We start from the raw sequence: 17933 nt of genomic DNA, 5'->3' as shown, positions 1-17933 counted from the left end.
CATTCAAATTTTCTGAGACTTTCAAATTATATAAAAATCCAGCAATTATATATCAAATACAAGAGTGTACATATAAATTTCTATTTAATCTATTTTGAAAATGTCAATCTAATATTTTTTTAAAATCATCTAAAAATGAAATACAAATTATTAAATAAAATAAACTAAGAATTTAGATACAAACATTTTTATACTTCGATAGACAGTTTTGCAGTTCCTTCGGACAATTCGTCCATTGCAGAAAGTAATTCTTCCGAATGATTGAATTCTTTGATGCATTCGCACAACAGAAGTACTTTCTGGTTAGCAATCAATGCAGAACAAATTGATGCGCGGCTCTTAAACATGGCAAATGACTTCTTTTCTTGAGATGTTTTTTGAATTTCCTTAAAAGCATCATCAAAGAGATGAACGACTCCAGGAAGGCCATGGCAATCATCAATGGACAAAAACAAACCACAGAAATTGATTCTACGCTTATCATCCAGTTCAATAAAATCTTCAATAATAATTGGAGTGAAATCCTTCTTAAAATTGCTCTTGAACTTGGAATCTTCAACACCAGAAACAATGTAGGGGGAATCACCGATCGCATTTGCAATTGAGCCAGAAAAACCATTTTGAGTCTCACAAACGTGATCTATGATGAAACAAGTGGTTTTGAAATGGAATATCTTGGCAAAGTCAGGTATACTTGATATAATTGTCGAAATGACTTCATTTGGAGACTTCAAATTATTATGAAGGTCGGAATGAAGCTTTTTACCGACTTTTCGCATCATTTGGGTATCAATGAATGGACATCTCTCCATTTCTTGAGGAATGGAGAGCAGAGAACCAACCATTGGGATACATAAAAACCATTCTTTAATTTGTTGGTAGAAATTCCAGATTTCGAACTTGGAAAACAACAAAGAGTCCATTAATATACGCATAATTGATTTATAGAGGTTCTCTACCTCACCATTATTAATGATATCGACGTATTTCTGGAAATTAAAGGGAAACATGAAAACTGTATCGGCATCATCGCATAATTGGATCTTTCTGTAGAATAATTCGGCCATTACATGCAAAACAACTGTTTTTCCGCTGTGTCTTGGTCCTAAAATGGCAAGTTTGATTGTTTCGAGTTTCTTTTCATCCAGGAGCTCACAGCAACGCTCGTAGACTGGATTATTAACTATACTTTCTGCAGTTATCGGAACAATTAATTCGGAAATCAATAATTTCTCAAATAAACGATGTTGCGTTCTACGAAGTAAGTTTTCGAGGTTTTCATACTCAGATGCATTGACTCTTAAGTCAACAGGAACAGTTGTATAAGCATTTAACATTGAATAAATTAATTGATCTTCCGTTGTTCCTGGAAGACTGATAAGTAGTTGATGATATCTTACATATGGAGATTCTTTGACTTCCGGTATCAAAGCTTTCTCAGGAGAGTAGTTTGCCGGTAATTTACTTGGAGATCTTCCTTTTGGAGCTGAAATAGTACTTGAAGACATCGGAGATGATAAAGAAAATTTGGATGGCGTCGAAATCGATGAATAAGATGTTGGAGAACGAGGGCCGCTCTGAGAAAATTGAGAAGCAGAATCCTCGCTAAGATTTAGAGATCGCGGAGTAAAAGTACCTTCATTGTTTATGGAAAGATCATTTTGATCAATTTTTGAAGGAGAATTTTGTAATTTAAGTTGTGATTGTTTTTTAATTGATAAATAAAGGTTTGATCCTGATGGGACATCAGATAATGATTTTACGAGTGTGCCATCATCTAAATATACGTATTTTGCTGGTGAATTTAGTTTTAATAATTCTGTTCCTTCGTGAAGAAGGTCTTCAAGATTTCCATTCGATCGATATCTTCTGGGTGTTGTTGAAAGTATTCCAAATTCATGCAAAGTAAATGTTTTCCCTGTAAGAGGATGCATTTTTTAAAAAACTGTCAATTTTCAATGTAAAAAAATTTCTAAGAAATGCTATATGGAGTAATATTTTTATAAATATCATTATTTAACTTCATTAAAAACGAAAATGAAGATTTTTTGGGCATAAAACTCTTGATTATTAAATAAATTAATTTTTTCACAACTATTATGCTATTATATGATTTGATCTTATGGGTTTCTGCCTACTGCTACTGTTTAATCTTTCTTCCTTTGCCAAAAAAATTTAAAAAAAGTGGAATTGCGCTAGAAGTTGAATTTTCTTATAATTCAGTGTACTTTGAAAAATGGGCAAGCATGAAACAATCTTTTTACAATGTTCGTATGCAGATTTCAAAAGGTGTTTAACATAAACAAAGAATTTAAAAACATATCATTAACAGACAATTGTTTCCATATTCTCCTTTTTCATTAATACAATTCAAATAAAAAATGTGATGCTTTTCAATTTATTATCTACTGCAATTCCAAGAGGTGTACTACCAGAATATTCACTTAGGATATGATGTACTCCTGAGAAAATATGAAATTCCTCGGATACTAAATTAAAAATAAATACAATTTTGTGCCATGAATTGGTAATCTTATATGAACGCTGTTCTGAAAAACACTGAAGTTCAATTGATTACAAATTGCATTTGGATTTAATAACTATTCTTGTTGTCCCAACATCAATAACTCGAACAATGTCAACTTTTGTTCCTCTTTGGACTTTTTTTGATTGCCAAGGTATTGCAATCGCAATTAAAATTATTGATTTTATCCCATAAAAAAGTTGTTTAATTTAACATTAATGTAATGAGCAATTTGCTAGTCTTTTCCTTTGAGAAATGTTTTACCCCATTTAATGCCTTAAGATCACTTCCTGCTAATGCATATAGAGTATCTTTTAGAATAGGAAATTGATTTTCATAACTTACAAAATTGCGATATTGCTGCAATAGATATTGGATCCTCAGCAATATTAATCAAAGATTTTTCTGTTTCCAAAGCATCTACAATGATCAGACTACCAGTATTAATACCAATATGATTTGCAAATCGGAGCTAAGCGATATATTTATCTCATATTTTAGTTTCAAAACTTGTATGGCAAATAATTACTTCTTCATTATGTTCTATAAAGCGATCAAATAGATTACCATCTGCCATATGATTATCTCCGATCAGCTTTAGTTTGTTGCTTTTTCCAGTATTTTTAGATGCTAAAGCATTTAAATCACCCAAACAATTCTTTCAAATACTCAGAAATCGATTAAATTTTATTCAAAGATGTTAGTTATTTAGCTTCAAAATTTTTTTGATGTAAAAAAAAGAGTTAAGAACATCTAAAAAGAATGGATGCTAATTCCATAAATAGCAACAATGACAAATGAAGAGAAATTGTATCTTTTTTTTTCTTTTTGAAATCATCAAATTTAAATAAATTCTCAAATTATTAAGCCGAATAGCTCTTATTTTAGAGTGAAAGTGACATGTTGTGCAAGGTATAGTTCATTTTTTACTTATCGACTGAATTTTAAAACAATTTATTTTGATTTTCTTTCTAAATCAATCCAAAAGGAATATGGACCAATGAACACGTATTTTAATCTCCCATTTAATCTAGTGGAAGTTGCAAAATGTATTCGTCTTTTTTTTTTTTTGAATTCTTTTTAGAAATGTCATTTTTTTCTGTCAATTTTCACAGTGCATTTGGCCAAATAGAAGTTTAATGAATGGGTAATTGATTTCACTTATAGAGATCATTAAGCCCAATTTGTTAATATCAGAGAAAACTATTTATCGAAATTTGAGTATATCGTTTTCTTTTAATTTTTGAACACATTATTCAATCATTTGAAAGGAACGAAAGACACCTTGTTGTAAACGCGAAAAATATAAATCTTGTAACAACACAACCAGGATTGATTCGATTCAGGCTTAGTACTAATTTCATGAACATCATTTTCGAGAAAAATCAAAAAATAGATTTTTTTTAAAATTTTTTTAAATTTATTTTGATATGTTAGAAAATTACATATGATATTAGTTCTTGGAGTTAGCAAATCAATGTTCGTATCTTATCAATATTTTTGTGCTTAATATCAAAAAGAATTCATATTTCTTGAAAACATATTGAAAACAACTAACATTTGCTAGATGAGACAGGTTAAATAAATATTCATGCGTTTTTGAAATTTATTTGAAATTGTTTTTACATTGTTTTTATATTGTTTTGATTTCATTGAAAGAAAGCTGAACTGAATCATATTTCTTTAGGTGACTCAATATAATGCCCTTTATATTTAGATTTTTTTTTGAAAATGTCAAAATTAAAAATAAACAACACTACTATTATGATCACATAAAAGTATGCATATGTACATGAAAAAATGAAATTTCAAAAATAAAAATACTGACCACATAATTTTAAATTAAACCTTTCAATATATATCCTTTCAATTTTAAATTCATATCTCTCTCAATTTTATCTATCCACATCACTTTACTAGTTTTTATTAATATTTATAAGAATACCAACAATATTTTTTCCCATGAGGATTGCTTTCAAAATTTCAATTATTATGTCATCAAAAATTTAATATAAATCAGATGTATAATATTAATTATTTAATTTTTATTTTCATTTGGGAAATTTGTAGCAGATTTCAGAATACCAACTTTTTTGACAACCCGTTTAATTATTTTTTTTGGAAAATGTTTATAAGAATTATTCGTAGAATGCAAATTAATGAACTATATTTTTCCATTGAAAAATTTCAATAGCTTACCCATTTCAGCTTTCAGATATAATTTCGCAAATTTAGATAATTTTTATAACCGATTTCTTATAACGACTTATCCATCACGTATTAAATTTAAAAATGCTCGATAGCAATTTCAAAGCGGGTAAAAATTGAGTGTTGCGTAAAATTGTTACCAAAATTTTCATCACTTTGGGTAAATGTCAAGACCAGTAGTGTATCACAGATTCACAGAAAAAGACGATGAAAAACTACTTGCACTCGTCAAACAATATGGAGCGGAAGACTGGAAATTGATTGCATCAAAAATGCATGGAAGAAATAAACGCCAATGTAGAGATAGATGGTTTAGATTTTTAGCTCCTGATGTCAATCATGATCCTTGGACAAAGGAAGAAGAGGACTTATTGATAGACATTGTTCCAAAATTAGAACCAAGATGGAGACAAATATCTTCATACTTTAAAGGGAGAAATGATATACAGGTAAAGAATCGTTATAAGTCGTTAATGAGAAGAATGAAATCAGAGAAGTCAAAATCGGAATCAAATGAAAATCCGCAAATTTTATTTACAGATTTCAATACGGATATAGATATTAACGATGATTTTCGTATATTTGATGATATGTTTTGAAATACTATTTGTATTTTTAATTTGTTAAATAAAATAGAAATATTGCTGAAAATTCAGTACAATTCTTATACAAATTAAATTACTTTAATATTTTCTTTTATTTTCACTTATAAATAAGGACAAAATCTGCTAATTAATTATTTTGAATTTAAGGTGACTTTAGATAATGAGGGATAATAAGCAAAAATGGTAAAGACTTTTACACAAGATAGATGATTTATACTACAAACAAAATAATATTATATAAAAATTATACCGATTCACAAATCTTTTTCAAAATAAGTTATATAGTATTTCTCTCCATTCAAATCTTTCAATGAATTCATAGTAATGAAGAGAGAAGCATTTTCTATTGAAGAAAACTCAGCAATTCCATCATTTATTAATTTTCCATCTGAGTTTTGGAATTTTTCAAGATTTCCAGGATTAGGAGTTATCCTAACATATTTGGAAGGCGGACAATAAGATTCTTCATATGATTCTGATAGATTACTATAATCTTTTGATAATTCAATTCCAAGAGAAGGAATTTCAGCTTCTGTGACCAGTTCAATAGCTAGAGTATCATTAGATATATTCAAGTTCTGTAGCATGTATTGGGACATTCGTGCACAAAAGCTTTCTTTAAAGAAAACAAGAGAAATCGAACCATTTCCACGAACTGCTGAACATCTTACAGATGTTATTCTACCATATTGCCTAAATAATGCATAAATAGAATCACAAGGGTTGGTTGTTACATGAAAACCTCGAACTAAACAACAATTTGAAAAACTTGGGTCAAAATCAACAGGTCTAAATAAATCAAACTGTTGGGGAATGGATTCATCACGCTCTGGCTCAAAGAAGCCTAATTCAGACATTGCAATCTCTCTATTTTGTTCAAATTCTAATCTTGCAGAAGGCTGAGTGAAATCAAAGCTTTTTGTATTATTAAATTTAATGACAATATCATGGTTCTTTGAAAATTGTATTCTCAGCTTGAATGAGGGATTATGCCTTTCACAATTTGATAAATTATATAATGCAAGTCCAGCATCTTGAATTGTATGCATTTGGACAAGAGCAAACTTACCACTCTTCTCAAAACAGATGATTTTATCTACTGTACCGAAAAGCGAACACTGATCGTATATATCATAAATTCCTAAGTAGAGTCTGAGCCTATTAACTTGTACACAAATAACAAGTGATGCGCCAGGAATAGATTCAAAATCATCATATATCAATTCTGGTATAATTGAGAATTCTATTTTTACATTTAATTCGTCGATGATCTTTCTTTCGTTTTGAATGTAATTTCTAGCATCTTTTGATGTTACAAATTGAAGAAGTGCTTGATTTCCAAAGAAATGCGCAAATTCAATTGGAAAATTGAAAAAATATGGCTTAATTTGGGCCCAATTACTACCAGGAGGTAAGTTCATAATGTGAATAACTCGATGATTTGTATCAATCCCAGGAGGAATATCCCAAGGATTGATAACTTTCCTTGTCATAATAATAACAAACTTTTAGGTGAAAAAAATAAAAAAGTTTTCCGATACGGGGAGTCGAACCCCGATCCTGTGGATGAAAACCACATATCCTAACCGCTGAACGATATCGGATTTACATATTTTTATTTTCTGTTTTATATTTATTTTAATTTAGTACAATACCATCTCTATTACTATTCTGCAATTATTTTTCTGAAGCATTTAATTCGGAAGTCCAATATTCTTCCTGTTGGTCGAAATATGCTTGGAAATTTTGTAATTTCATGATGGCACCAGATTCAAAATGAAATATTTACCAAATCAATCATGTTTTACTATTATTTCATTGATGTGTTCTAAAAACTGTTTGCTCGAATTGAAATTCATAATAAAAATTGATTATTTAAACAAACCTTTTAAAACTAAAATAATGCACATCATTCACTTCTTATTCTTTTTTGCCTTTTGGGCACGTGTGAGCTCATAAATTGTATCTCTTGGATCGATGTAATAATCATCACTTGCGTTGATTCCGAGTCTCTCAGCAACTTCATGAGGAAGCATTTCACCTGCTTCATCAACAAGAAGAGTATCAAGATCACAGGATTGGTCTCTAACAAGAGAACGAATGAGGTGATTGCCAACACGAGATATCTTACATATGTAGAGGTGTATTGCGACGACAATAATAACAATAATTATGCCAGCAGCGACTGGATACTTATCTCCTGCGTAGATCATCTTGCAGACAACACCAATTCTTGTATCTTTGGCAAACACCCTTTCACCATCTTCGTAAGCATATTGATTGAATTCTTCTTCAGTCAAATTATATAAATTAAACAATTCAGCACGAGTATATTGAGTTTCTTGCAAGCAATGCTTATTCCTGTAAGAAACATTAGAAAGCCAATCGATATTAGCATGTAGAACTGATCTACGTGATGGTCGTAAAGCAATCAATAATAATAACAAAGCCAAAAGGAGTAAAATAAAGCCAGCAAGAATAATTACAGGCCTTCTCACCCATCTTAAGTAACTGTTTGTAAATATGGCATCATCAACCTCTTCAGGATTTCCATCGTTTCTAACACGAGCGTTTGATTGACGAATACTGCTTGGACGAACTTGTTCTTTTGGAGGAGGTAATGGCTGCGAACTTGGAAATAGAACGGAGCGTTCTGGTGTTTTGATTGTTCTTGTAGGTGAGTAAATGCGATGCTCAGGTTCGACAGGTTCCTCAATCTTTTTGTCTTCAGATTTTGGTGGTGTTGGAACTCTTTCTGGTTGCTTGGGTTCCTCAACTTTTCCTTCAGGTTCTTCTTGGATAGTATTTTGAGAAACACTTTCACTTTCCATTGGAGGTACTTCAAAATCGGTATCATTTTCGTCATCTTCTGGTTCTACTGATTCTTGTGCAGGAATATCATCATCATCAGAATTTGGAATGAGATTATCTGCTGGACGTGTTAACATTCCAGTGGACTTATAAGGAGAAAGACGTGGTGAAGTAAGTTTTTGTCTAATCAAACGTACTAATTGATCCCTATCTGCATTTTGAGGAGGAGCGATTTTTAACTCTTTAAGTATCTGGAAAAGTCCTGCCTTAGTGTTACTGTTTAAATCTGTCCAATCTGGTGGAGTCTCCGTTGAACTGCGAGTATTCATGAAAAAAAAAGTTTTTTATATCAACTCACAATTTCATGTAAACTAATCAATTCTTGAAATGTTGTATTTTTTTATATCTTCATCAACAATAATCAAAAAATAGGGTTTAAGACAAAGCTGAGTTTAGAGACTAGCATATAGCAATAATATTTCAAGCAGTAAAATACCAATACAGTTCTATCAATGAAATTGGATTTTCAATTAGCCATTTTCTCATTCCAATTCTTCTTGTATCATGTTGAATTTTACTAAGGTATCCAATTTTCGTGACTATTGGATTCAGTATGCATTACGTTTTAGTAGATCAGCAAATTTTATGTTTTTTGTGTGAATTTTAAAGGATAATCGATGCCAAATTAAAAACCTCTTTGATTAACTGTATATTACATATCCGAAATCATATTAACTCTCTCATTTATTTTGCTTGACATTGAGCTTTTTTTATCCCATTTTCAATTGTGAAGCGAAAGTCCAAGTTTTATTAATGTTGACTAACAAGCAGATTATTTTTGCGCAATGATGAATAAAATGCCTTCTTCAGAAATGTGCCAAAAACGATAAAGAAATTTTATCTAAATTATGTCTTTGACTTGTCTTACATTTTCTATAAAAATAATTTCATGCCTGTTTCAAGTCGCGGAGTTACTCTCAAAATTGACGGTTTTTGCGAATTTTATGTGGGTAAATTATTTGCAATATTTATAGTATTAATAGTACTATATTATTTATTGCGTAAAGTTTTTTTCTGATGGTTATCTCATTCTATAAAATGATTTTATTGTGGGCATTTTTCTTTGCAGGCCTTGTTAAGAGCATAAATTTACCTTACTCCGAAACAGAAAAGGGATCTTCAGGCAATCAGCTGAATAAAGATAAAGACAAAGACAAAAATAACAACACAATCATCATAATTGTTTGCTCTTCAGTTGCCGCTCTTATATTACTCGTTCTCCTCATCTACATTATCTGGTGCTGCCTCAAACCATGCAAAGGTGGCGAAGAAGTCAATACCACACCATTACTTGTGTCGATTAATATGGCTAACAAGAACCAAACAATTCCAGAAAGAGATCCAATAAAGCCTCTCGAAGCAAGGGATGACTCCGAGAAGTTCGTTGATCCAGCTGTTGAGCAAAATTACAATAATCAAAAATCCGCACAAGCCAGGCAGAAAGAAGAAGAAGAACTTCATGAACCAGAAGTCAATGAGGAACCTATTGTCAGAGAAAGATCTCTTCCACCAATGGAAGAAGAGCCAGTTGATCCTGAATTGCCGCCACAAGAAGAAAATCCACAGGAGGCACAACAACAACCAGAATCACAACCACAACAACAAGAATTACAACCACCACAACCAGAACCCCAACCACAGCAGGAGGAACCACAACAAGAATCACAAACACAACCAGAGGAACCACAACAACAGGAGTCACAGCCACAACCTGAAGAAACAACAGAAAATCATGAGGGAGAAGAGAATGCTAACCAAGAAGGTGAAGCAGAAGAAGAATACGAAGATGATCCAGAAAATCCAGGACAAAAGAGAAAGAAATTGGAGCACCACAATCGTCCAAAGGGTGAACATATGTATCTTGCTCCATTACCTAAAAGGAAGAAGAGAGAAGGATGGACAGTTGAAGTTGAAGGAACTCTCCTTCTTTGAAATTTCTTTGAAATTTTTCATAATATTTCGATTTGGTTTTCCATTAATAGTATATCATACTTGCAAACATTCACATAGAGCAAGTTATTTTTTTAAAAAAACAGATATCTTTCTAATTTTGCCATATTTATCTTTTTCCAATGATAAATGACCATTTGTATGCATTCTGAGTGATTGATTTGCTGATACTCGACTCATATCGTTCTTAAACTAGGATTTTAAATTAATCGTAAAAATATGAAATTATTGGGGAATTAATTTTAAAAATCTGGTGAGATTCTAGTGGTTGCGGACAATTTCGATTTATTATGACGCTTCAAAGTCCTCCAACTAGCTAAACAAATCATAGAGAAATGATGATTAAAAAAAAAAAATAAACCATGTCCATGGTTGGCACATTCCTTTTAACCATAAGTACATCACATTGATTGAGAAGCAAAAACCTTCTCTCTATAAATGAACTTACTAAGCTAATAGATATTAATTAGATCAAATCAAATATTGGCATGTTTAAATAAAAATGAGTGAAAAATAAATTAAATTATTTCGGCCATCTTCTACTATCAATAGCTCTTGCCTGCTTCTTCAAACAAACTGTCTTCGACTTATTAGTTGCATCAACAACTCCATAGTCAACAGGGCGCTCAGCGCCAACAAGATTTCTTCCTGGTTTTGTTGCCAAGTGAGAAACTGATCTTGGAGTAATGGATTTGTCGAAAGAAACAAGGTTCCTTGATCTGAATACATTAACTGAGTTCTCGAGTTCAACTGGGTCGACTTTGTTTGCGACGAAAACAACTTCTGGAGGAATTGGATCTTCTTGTCCAATGTACTCTGCTTTTCTGTGTGTAACATTTCTTTCCAAGTAAGAATATGACTTCTCGTGAGGTGTGATCTCGTGTGTCTTTGTGATTTGAGCTTCGGATATCTTTCTTTCCCAAGCATCTTTGAGTGCACTAACTTTCTTCTCGCCAAGCTTAATAATCTCAGCTCTGCGCTTTTCAGCATCGTCGAAGTATTGTCTTTTCTGGTTGGCGAGTTCTTCTTTCTTGCGTTTTTCGTATTCTTTATGATATTGCTTAGCTTCTGCAAAGCGGCGGGATCCAATTAAGTGCTTTTCTTGCTCACGAAGGTTAAGGAGATCTGGTGAGAGTTTATTGTATCTGATTGGAAGTTTATCTGGATGAGAATTGTCAAACTTCTCCAATTTGCTTGCATTTTGCCTCTCAAGATTAGAAAGCTCTCTCTTGTACTGTGATTTCATATTTTCAATCTTAGTATCCCATTGATCAGAGATTGTTGAAACGGTATCTCTCTGAGTTGAGAATACAAACTCTGAAACAGCGCAGAGTTCAGCTTTCGATGTATACATGTGATTCTCAAGGAAGAAATCGGAAAGTTTTCTAATGTATCCATCAATTCTTTCGGCACCATCATAATCACCCTTTAGAGCGAGTTGACGACGCTGCTCACGGAATGCTGCCATGCACTTGAAGTAATCTTGAGAGGTCTTGCATTTGATAATCTTTGTTTCCATAATATCTTTAGCCGTTTTAGCATATTTTGTCTTATCTCCTGCACTTAACTCATTATAATCGATGTATGGGTTAATGCGAACAATGGGTGTGAGCGAAAGACCTTCAGCTTTCATGCTCATGGCCCTTTGAAGCCTTGTTTTCTTCGCAGAACTCATTCTGGCAAAATTTTTTTATGGCGGGAAAAAAATTGAGCAAAATCAATATTATTGTTCTGAACATCGTGAAAAAGTCCGCCGTTACGAATTTTCATAAGTCGGAGATTATAACGTATTTCCGGATTCTAAAATTCTTTATCTCGGGGCATGAAACCTAAATATTATGATTAAACTGATCTATGGTAACCTATTTTATCAATTGGTTTATGGAAGTGTCGCTATCTAAATCAATTGTTTTTTAAAAATATGTCTGTTAATATAATTACATAATAAGTATAATTATCTGCACATGAAATTCATAAAGGACTTTGTCTCGATGGGAAAATATATAGAAAAAGACATCAAATTTAAGGAATATGATTTAGAGCTGTATCAGACCTACATATTCATTAAATATACTAGTTTTAGAGAGTGATTCGTTCATGGAATTGCTCTTATTTAATATAAAGCTGTTTTTATTTAAAATGGGTATATTTTAAAGAAATATCAATCATTTATATAATTAATAGCTTATTTTTAGCAATCTCATTGATTGGTGGCTTTCTCCATGAATCGACAGTCTCTTCTTCATGTTCCAAGGAAAGGTGACCAAACTATTTTTTGAAAGTCCGCCATAACTTTAATGGTACTATTTCAGCGTGTACAATGAATACAAAAATTCTAAGAGTGCCACATAAAATAGTACTTTAGACTTGAGTTAATGCTACCAAGCAAATGTTAAAAAGATGACTTTAGTGTTTTGATAATCAAAGATTAAAATCATTATTGTCTAAATCAATAATCATAACGACAGAAGTTAATGTTTTTTCATAAGTGCTTTAAATCCACTTTTAAAAGTATACCTCAAAAATCAAAATATCAAAAAAAAATTGGCCAATAGGTTTGGCTTTAATTTTTGTCTGCTTTTATGATTTGATATGGATGTTATAATTTTAAAAGTTGAGCCAAATTCACCAATAGATTTTTGAGATTTGCAAATACTCAATAATTTTCAGCGTGTTATCTTTTATTAAAAGGACTATTTGGTTTCAGTATCATATAAATTGATATTTACTTTCTATTTGAACCTTCATTTAGCTAATGATTTAATAATACAGATTTCATCTAGTCCTTATAAGAGAATTTTGAATTTGTTATAATAAAAAAACAAACAGATATAGCTTACACTTCTATAATAAAGATACCTTTTATAGAAATCAGTATGAAATGTGTTTTGGCTTATTGGAAGCATATCAGACATAATCGCCATAATCAAAAAATCTATATACCCAATAAGTAATAAATTTGTCGATATAGATTTTCCATAAAATTAGTTTTTAGTCTGATCTTAAAATAAATTTAATTTTTTATAAAAAAAATCACATTTAAAAGTACCTTTTTAGTAGCTCGAAATCCTGTTGGTGGATTTCGGGCGTACTTCAAAATTAGCTTTTCTTCTACATATGCAAGCTATATTTTAAATATGGAGCAAATCGGATCGGCGAAAGGAGTTTAGTTACCTTTGTTCCAAGGTTGATGAACTTGCGAGAACATTGTAAAAAGCTTTCATCTTTAGGAGATAACTGGAAATATGGATATTGCTTCAGAATTACAGGCTTATCCAATCATTTATTCATCTGTCAGTTTCTCTCACAAAAAATAACCCCAATCAAAATCAATAAATCAGCTCACATTCAAGATGCTGGGGCCTATAGAAGTAACCTTCTATCTTAAATGTGATAATAGTGGCTCTAATATACCATACATAGTTGGTGATCATCCAGCACTCGGAAATAACAAAGAAGATAAAGCGATTCCGTTGTTAATAAATGGCGGGGCATATAATCATACTGTAAAGATAATATTTGATGAGCCAATTACAAAACCTAGTATCTTATGTTTGGTCTAATTCAATTGAAATCTATCCACAATCATTCCCATTTGATTATAAATACGTTATATCCAATAATGATGGAACATTTATCTGGGAAGAGCCAACAAACAGAACATGTACTGGTCCATCAGCTCCTCAATACGATAGAGTCCGACCAATTACATACTTCATCAACGAATGGTTCACAAATGTAAATAAAGAACTATTCAAAGGTCTTGGCGTCTATGTTCCACTCTTCTCTCTGAGAACACAGAACTCACAAGGTATTGGTTCTTACACAGATATCAAGAAACTAGTCGATTGCTGCAATTCAATGGGAGCATCTTTAATTCAATTGCTTCCAATAAACGATACAACTGACAAAGGTGGATGGGATGATTCATATCCTTATAAACAAGTTTCTTGTTTCGCTCTTCATCCTGTTTATATTGATTTGCTCGGAATCCTTCCAGAATTACCAACAGATATTTATAATATCATCATGAGAAGAAAGTACGAACTTGAAAAACTTCCTCAAATTGACTTTCCAGCTGTTTTCTCCTTCAAAATGGACATGCTCAAAGAAATTTTTGATCTTGTCAAGGAGAAATTCAAAGATTCCGAAGATCTCCAAGATTTCTTAAAGAAGAATGGCTCGTGGTTGAAACCTTACACTCTTTTCTGCCACTTGAGAGATACTTATAAAACGATGGAATTCAGAAAATGGCCGAAATATTCAAAGATCACTCCAGAAGAAATCGAAGACATATGTGATGAGAAAGAGAGTGATTTGTTGTTTATTTACTGGCTTCAATACATTGCTGATAAACAATTTAAAGAATCATATGAGTACGCAACAAATCACAAAGTTGCTTTGAAAGGAGATCTTCCAATTGGTGTCAACATTAACTCTGTTGAATGTTGGGCATTTCCACATTTGTTCAGACTCCACATGTGTGCAGGAGCTCCTCCTGATGATTTCTCTAGTGATGGACAAAACTGGGGATTCCCAACTTACAACTGGGAAGAAATGGAGAAAGATAACTTTGCATGGTGAAGAAGCAGATTGCAGAGAATGTCAGAATTGTATCATCAATTACGTGTTGATCATATTCTTGGTTTCTTCAGGATTTGGGAAATTCCTCGCGATACTTGTGTCAGAGGTTTGTTGGGACATTTCTTCCCATCAAATCCATTGACAAGACAGGAATTAGTTCAAATTGGATTATGGGATATCGAGAGATACGTCAAACCATATATCAGAGGAAAACACCTCCAAGAAAAATTCCCGAATAATTTCTATGAAATCTCAAGAAAATTCTTCGTTCCAAGGAATATTTCAAAAGAAAATGATACATTTGATTTCAAGTCAGAATATAATACAGAACGTAAAATCTATGATGCAGTAATGAAAGACAAAACACTTGATGAGAATGAGAAAAATGTTTTGATTCAAAAACTCTTCGAATTACTCGGAAACGTTCTTTTGATTGAAGATCCTGAGAATCCAGATACTTATCATGTAAGAACTGAATTAAAGAAAGAATCAGTTGAATCTACTCCTAATGGACCGATTATCCACTGGTCAACTTCATGGCAAGAACTTCCTGGAGACCAGAGACAAAGATTCGAAGAGTTGTATCTTGATTTCACTTACAGAAGACAAACTGAGCTTTGGGTTTCAAAAGCTGAAGCGAAATTAAAAGTTTTGAAGGATTCAACGAACATGTTGATTTGTGCAGAAGATTTAGGCCAAATCACATCAGGAATCATCAAATCAATTGAAGACAACTCATTACTTTCTTTGAGAGTACAAAGAATGTCTAAAGATCCTAATTTTGATTTCGATGATTTCAACAAATTCTCTTATCTTTCTGTCGCTTGTCCATCTACTCATGATACATCTACATTGAGAGGATGGTGGGAAGAAAATTCTTCAGTCAGATTCAAATTCTGGTATGGAGTTTTGGCAAGGCATGAACCATGTCCAGATAAGTTGTCAACTTATTTCCAGGAAGTAATTTTGAGACAGAATTTATGGTCGAATTCAATGTGGGCTATTTTCTTGCTTCAGGACTTGACAGGAATCAATGACAACTTAAGAAGGCAGCATCCTTGTGATGAAAGAATTAACAACCCCGCAGATCCAAACCATAAATGGAGATACAGATATCCATTTACATTAGAAAAATTAAATGACCATAAGTCATTTATGATGCAAATGAGAAAACTTGCTGAAGATTCTCATAGAATTTAACAAAGGTTTTTAAACTATTATAAACTTTTATTTTATTTACAATAAGTATATTCAATGTGTTTGGACTAATTTCACAATTGATAAAAAAAATCTTTTAAAATTCTATCATTTTTGGATTTCCTTATGTTTTCGTTTAATGATACATATATTAAGTACAGGAGTAGAATTACCTAATATTATGATAAGTAAAAAAAGAAAAAAGAAAAAATGTCCCAGGCCAGAATCGAACTGGCCTCTGATCCGTGTCAAGGATCTATTCTAACCAATATACTACTGGGACTTCCGAAAATCATTTATCTATTTGATTAATAATTAAAATAAAAATTACATGAATTAGAAATCAGTTATTCAATATTGTTTTTAAAAATAAATTTGCGTCATAATAATGTTATTAAATTTTCAGCCTAATTTCTAAAAAAAAAATTGGATTATTAAAATAAAGTTTAAAAACAGCATGAACATACATATAACTAATCATCCTTATTAAGATCTTGGATTCCTTTTGCCATCTTTCTTGCACCGCGATTTAGTTTATCGCCAAGCTTAGATAATTTATTGCTGATTGGCTTGAGAACCTTTCTATTGAACTTATTGGTCTTTTGGATCATTTTTTGAGTATTTGTATATGCCTTTGGGTAATGAGCTTTAAAAGCATTACCTTTTTCGTCATAAACAATTCTCTTCACTGGAGGATAGTATGCATTATTCGATGGTAAGATTAGTTTTCCGTTTGGCTCATCATAGAATAAAAGCATATCTTCATGAACTTTTTCAATCCACATTGCCTCAATTTTCATTGGCTTGTTTTCATCATTACTACTACTGTTGTCAGATTCATAGTGATCTTCTTCAGGAGTGCTTTGCTCCTTAGGAGATTCTGGTTGTGGAAAGTGTTCGCTGTTGTTTCTTTCGATTGTGCTTTCATTCTTTGGGGCATTATTTTGGTGTTCAAGTTTATAGTCTTCAAATACGGGAAAATCTTTCAGCGGGGTAATTTCCATATTATTAATTTTGTAAGTTGAAGAATATGAATAATAGGAATAGGAACTTGATGATTCTTCATCATTATCTTCTGGTATAGCTTCGTTGTGAATCTCTTCGCAAGGTGTTGACATTTGTATTATTAAAAAATGAAGTTAGAAATTTGATAAAAAATTGATTTTATTACACTCTCAAAAAATATTTGTATAAAAATCCAAAACTTTAAAATTATAGCATTCACAACAATATAAAAGAGAATGAAATTTCATAAAAAATGTTTACACAAAAGAAATTTATCGAAAATTTCCCAAATTTATTGTTGCATTGTTATTGTTAATATTTGTCCTTGATAATTATAAGGAAGATTAAAAAGGACTGAGAAAAATTTCCTTTCTCAATAATTGAAAGCATCTCAATAAATTGAAATAAATGGATTTTTTTATAGTGGGAAATTTTGAGCACATTAACAATAAAATGAAAAACTAAAAACATATCACTTTCAACAGTAATTTTTATTGTGCTAGGATACAAAGCACTTTATGCTTGATTTCTGATTGGCCATTCATAAATCCTTGTATTTTGAGCCATTGTTACAAAAAAATACCAGAAATAACTAGAGCGCAAGTCATTATAAGCATTATCAGGATAAAATAAAATTTCAAATTAAAAAAATGTGATTTATGACAATTTTGAATGTGAATTTAACTATGTGCATAATCACTGAGAGTTTGAAAGTATTCCAATGATATAATAAGACCAAATTTGAATCGACAAAAATACATGGAAGATTTTGTTTAAATAAGAGGATATTTTATTGCAATGTATTCTATATTCAACAATGGCTTGATAGATAATCAATTATTCTACATTCTACCGAATGACTTCATGCGGATATATAAAAATAATCGTTTTTGCTTCAATTATATTTCACTTTCACTTTTTTGGAAAAAAAACAGTTTACATTTCCCATCGCAATTCCATCCCTAGCTAAGCGATTAGTGTATTGTCTT

The 17933-nt window shown here is 31.5% G+C and overlaps 9 protein-coding genes and 2 non-coding genes across 11 annotated transcripts, besides 1 other annotated feature; 4 read left to right on the top strand and 7 right to left on the bottom strand.

The window, feature by feature from the left end:
• Window positions 1–34: 34 nt before the first annotated feature.
• On the bottom strand, window positions 35–1939 carry TVAGG3_0325550 (uncharacterized protein; the record flags this gene model as incomplete). Its single annotated transcript, XM_001325878.1, has 1 exon — window positions 189–1934. The coding sequence occupies one exon, from the start codon at window positions 1932–1934 to the stop codon at window positions 189–191; it is 1746 nt and encodes a 581-aa protein (XP_001325913.1).
• Window positions 1940–4873: 2934 nt separating this feature from the next.
• Window positions 4874–5582, top strand: TVAGG3_0325540 (RNA polymerase II transcription regulator recruiting protein; the record flags this gene model as incomplete). Its single annotated transcript, XM_001325877.1, has 1 exon — window positions 4897–5331. One exon carries the CDS (start codon window positions 4897–4899, stop codon window positions 5329–5331), a length of 435 nt encoding a protein of 144 aa, XP_001325912.1.
• Window positions 5583–5591: 9 nt separating this feature from the next.
• On the bottom strand, window positions 5592–6830 carry TVAGG3_0325530 (uncharacterized protein; the record flags this gene model as incomplete). Its single annotated transcript, XM_001325876.1, has 1 exon — window positions 5592–6830. The coding sequence occupies one exon, from the start codon at window positions 6828–6830 to the stop codon at window positions 5592–5594; it is 1239 nt and encodes a 412-aa protein (XP_001325911.1).
• Window positions 6831–6869: 39 nt separating this feature from the next.
• TVAGG3_0325520 lies at window positions 6870–6941 on the bottom strand. Its single transcript has one exon. It is a non-coding gene; the product is annotated as a tRNA-Glu (tRNA).
• Window positions 6942–7204: 263 nt separating this feature from the next.
• On the bottom strand, window positions 7205–8494 carry TVAGG3_0325510 (uncharacterized protein; the record flags this gene model as incomplete). The annotated part of the gene is made up of 1 exon (XM_001325875.1): window positions 7251–8477. One exon carries the CDS (start codon window positions 8475–8477, stop codon window positions 7251–7253), a length of 1227 nt encoding a protein of 408 aa, XP_001325910.1.
• Window positions 8495–9225: 731 nt separating this feature from the next.
• TVAGG3_0325500 (uncharacterized protein) lies at window positions 9226–10324 on the top strand (the record flags this gene model as incomplete). Its single annotated transcript, XM_001325874.1, has 1 exon — window positions 9226–10140. The coding sequence occupies one exon, from the start codon at window positions 9226–9228 to the stop codon at window positions 10138–10140; it is 915 nt and encodes a 304-aa protein (XP_001325909.1).
• A 122-nt stretch (window positions 10325–10446) lies between these two features.
• On the bottom strand, window positions 10447–11833 carry TVAGG3_0325490 (uncharacterized protein; the record flags this gene model as incomplete). Its single annotated transcript, XM_001325873.2, has 1 exon — window positions 11097–11833. A coding segment is annotated over one exon (737 nt), but the record flags the coding sequence as incomplete, so codon positions are not given.
• A 580-nt stretch (window positions 11834–12413) lies between these two features.
• Window positions 12414–13336: a mobile genetic element.
• A 234-nt stretch (window positions 13337–13570) lies between these two features.
• TVAGG3_0325470 (heteropolysaccharide binding) lies at window positions 13571–14742 on the top strand (the record flags this gene model as incomplete). The annotated part of the gene is made up of 1 exon (XM_001325872.2): window positions 13681–14742. One exon carries the CDS (start codon window positions 13681–13683, stop codon window positions 14740–14742), a length of 1062 nt encoding a protein of 353 aa, XP_001325907.1.
• An 18-nt stretch (window positions 14743–14760) lies between these two features.
• TVAGG3_0325460 (heteropolysaccharide binding) lies at window positions 14761–15942 on the top strand (the record flags this gene model as incomplete). The annotated part of the gene is made up of 1 exon (XM_001325871.1): window positions 14761–15942. One exon carries the CDS (start codon window positions 14761–14763, stop codon window positions 15940–15942), a length of 1182 nt encoding a protein of 393 aa, XP_001325906.1.
• Window positions 15943–16150: 208 nt separating this feature from the next.
• TVAGG3_0325450 lies at window positions 16151–16222 on the bottom strand. The gene has a single exon. It is a non-coding gene; the product is annotated as a tRNA-Val (tRNA).
• A 113-nt stretch (window positions 16223–16335) lies between these two features.
• On the bottom strand, window positions 16336–17057 carry TVAGG3_0325440 (uncharacterized protein; the record flags this gene model as incomplete). Its single annotated transcript, XM_001325870.2, has 1 exon — window positions 16413–17057. One exon carries the CDS (start codon window positions 17055–17057, stop codon window positions 16413–16415), a length of 645 nt encoding a protein of 214 aa, XP_001325905.1.
• Window positions 17058–17933: the final 876 nt, after the last annotated feature.

Source organism: Trichomonas vaginalis, chromosome V (assembly GCF_026262505.1).
Source record: "Trichomonas vaginalis G3 chromosome V, whole genome shotgun sequence".
In the NCBI taxonomy this organism is placed as follows: Eukaryota; Parabasalia; order Trichomonadida; family Trichomonadidae; genus Trichomonas; species Trichomonas vaginalis.
Note: the sequence above shows the minus strand (reverse complement) of the source record. Positions and strands in the feature narration are given on the sequence as shown.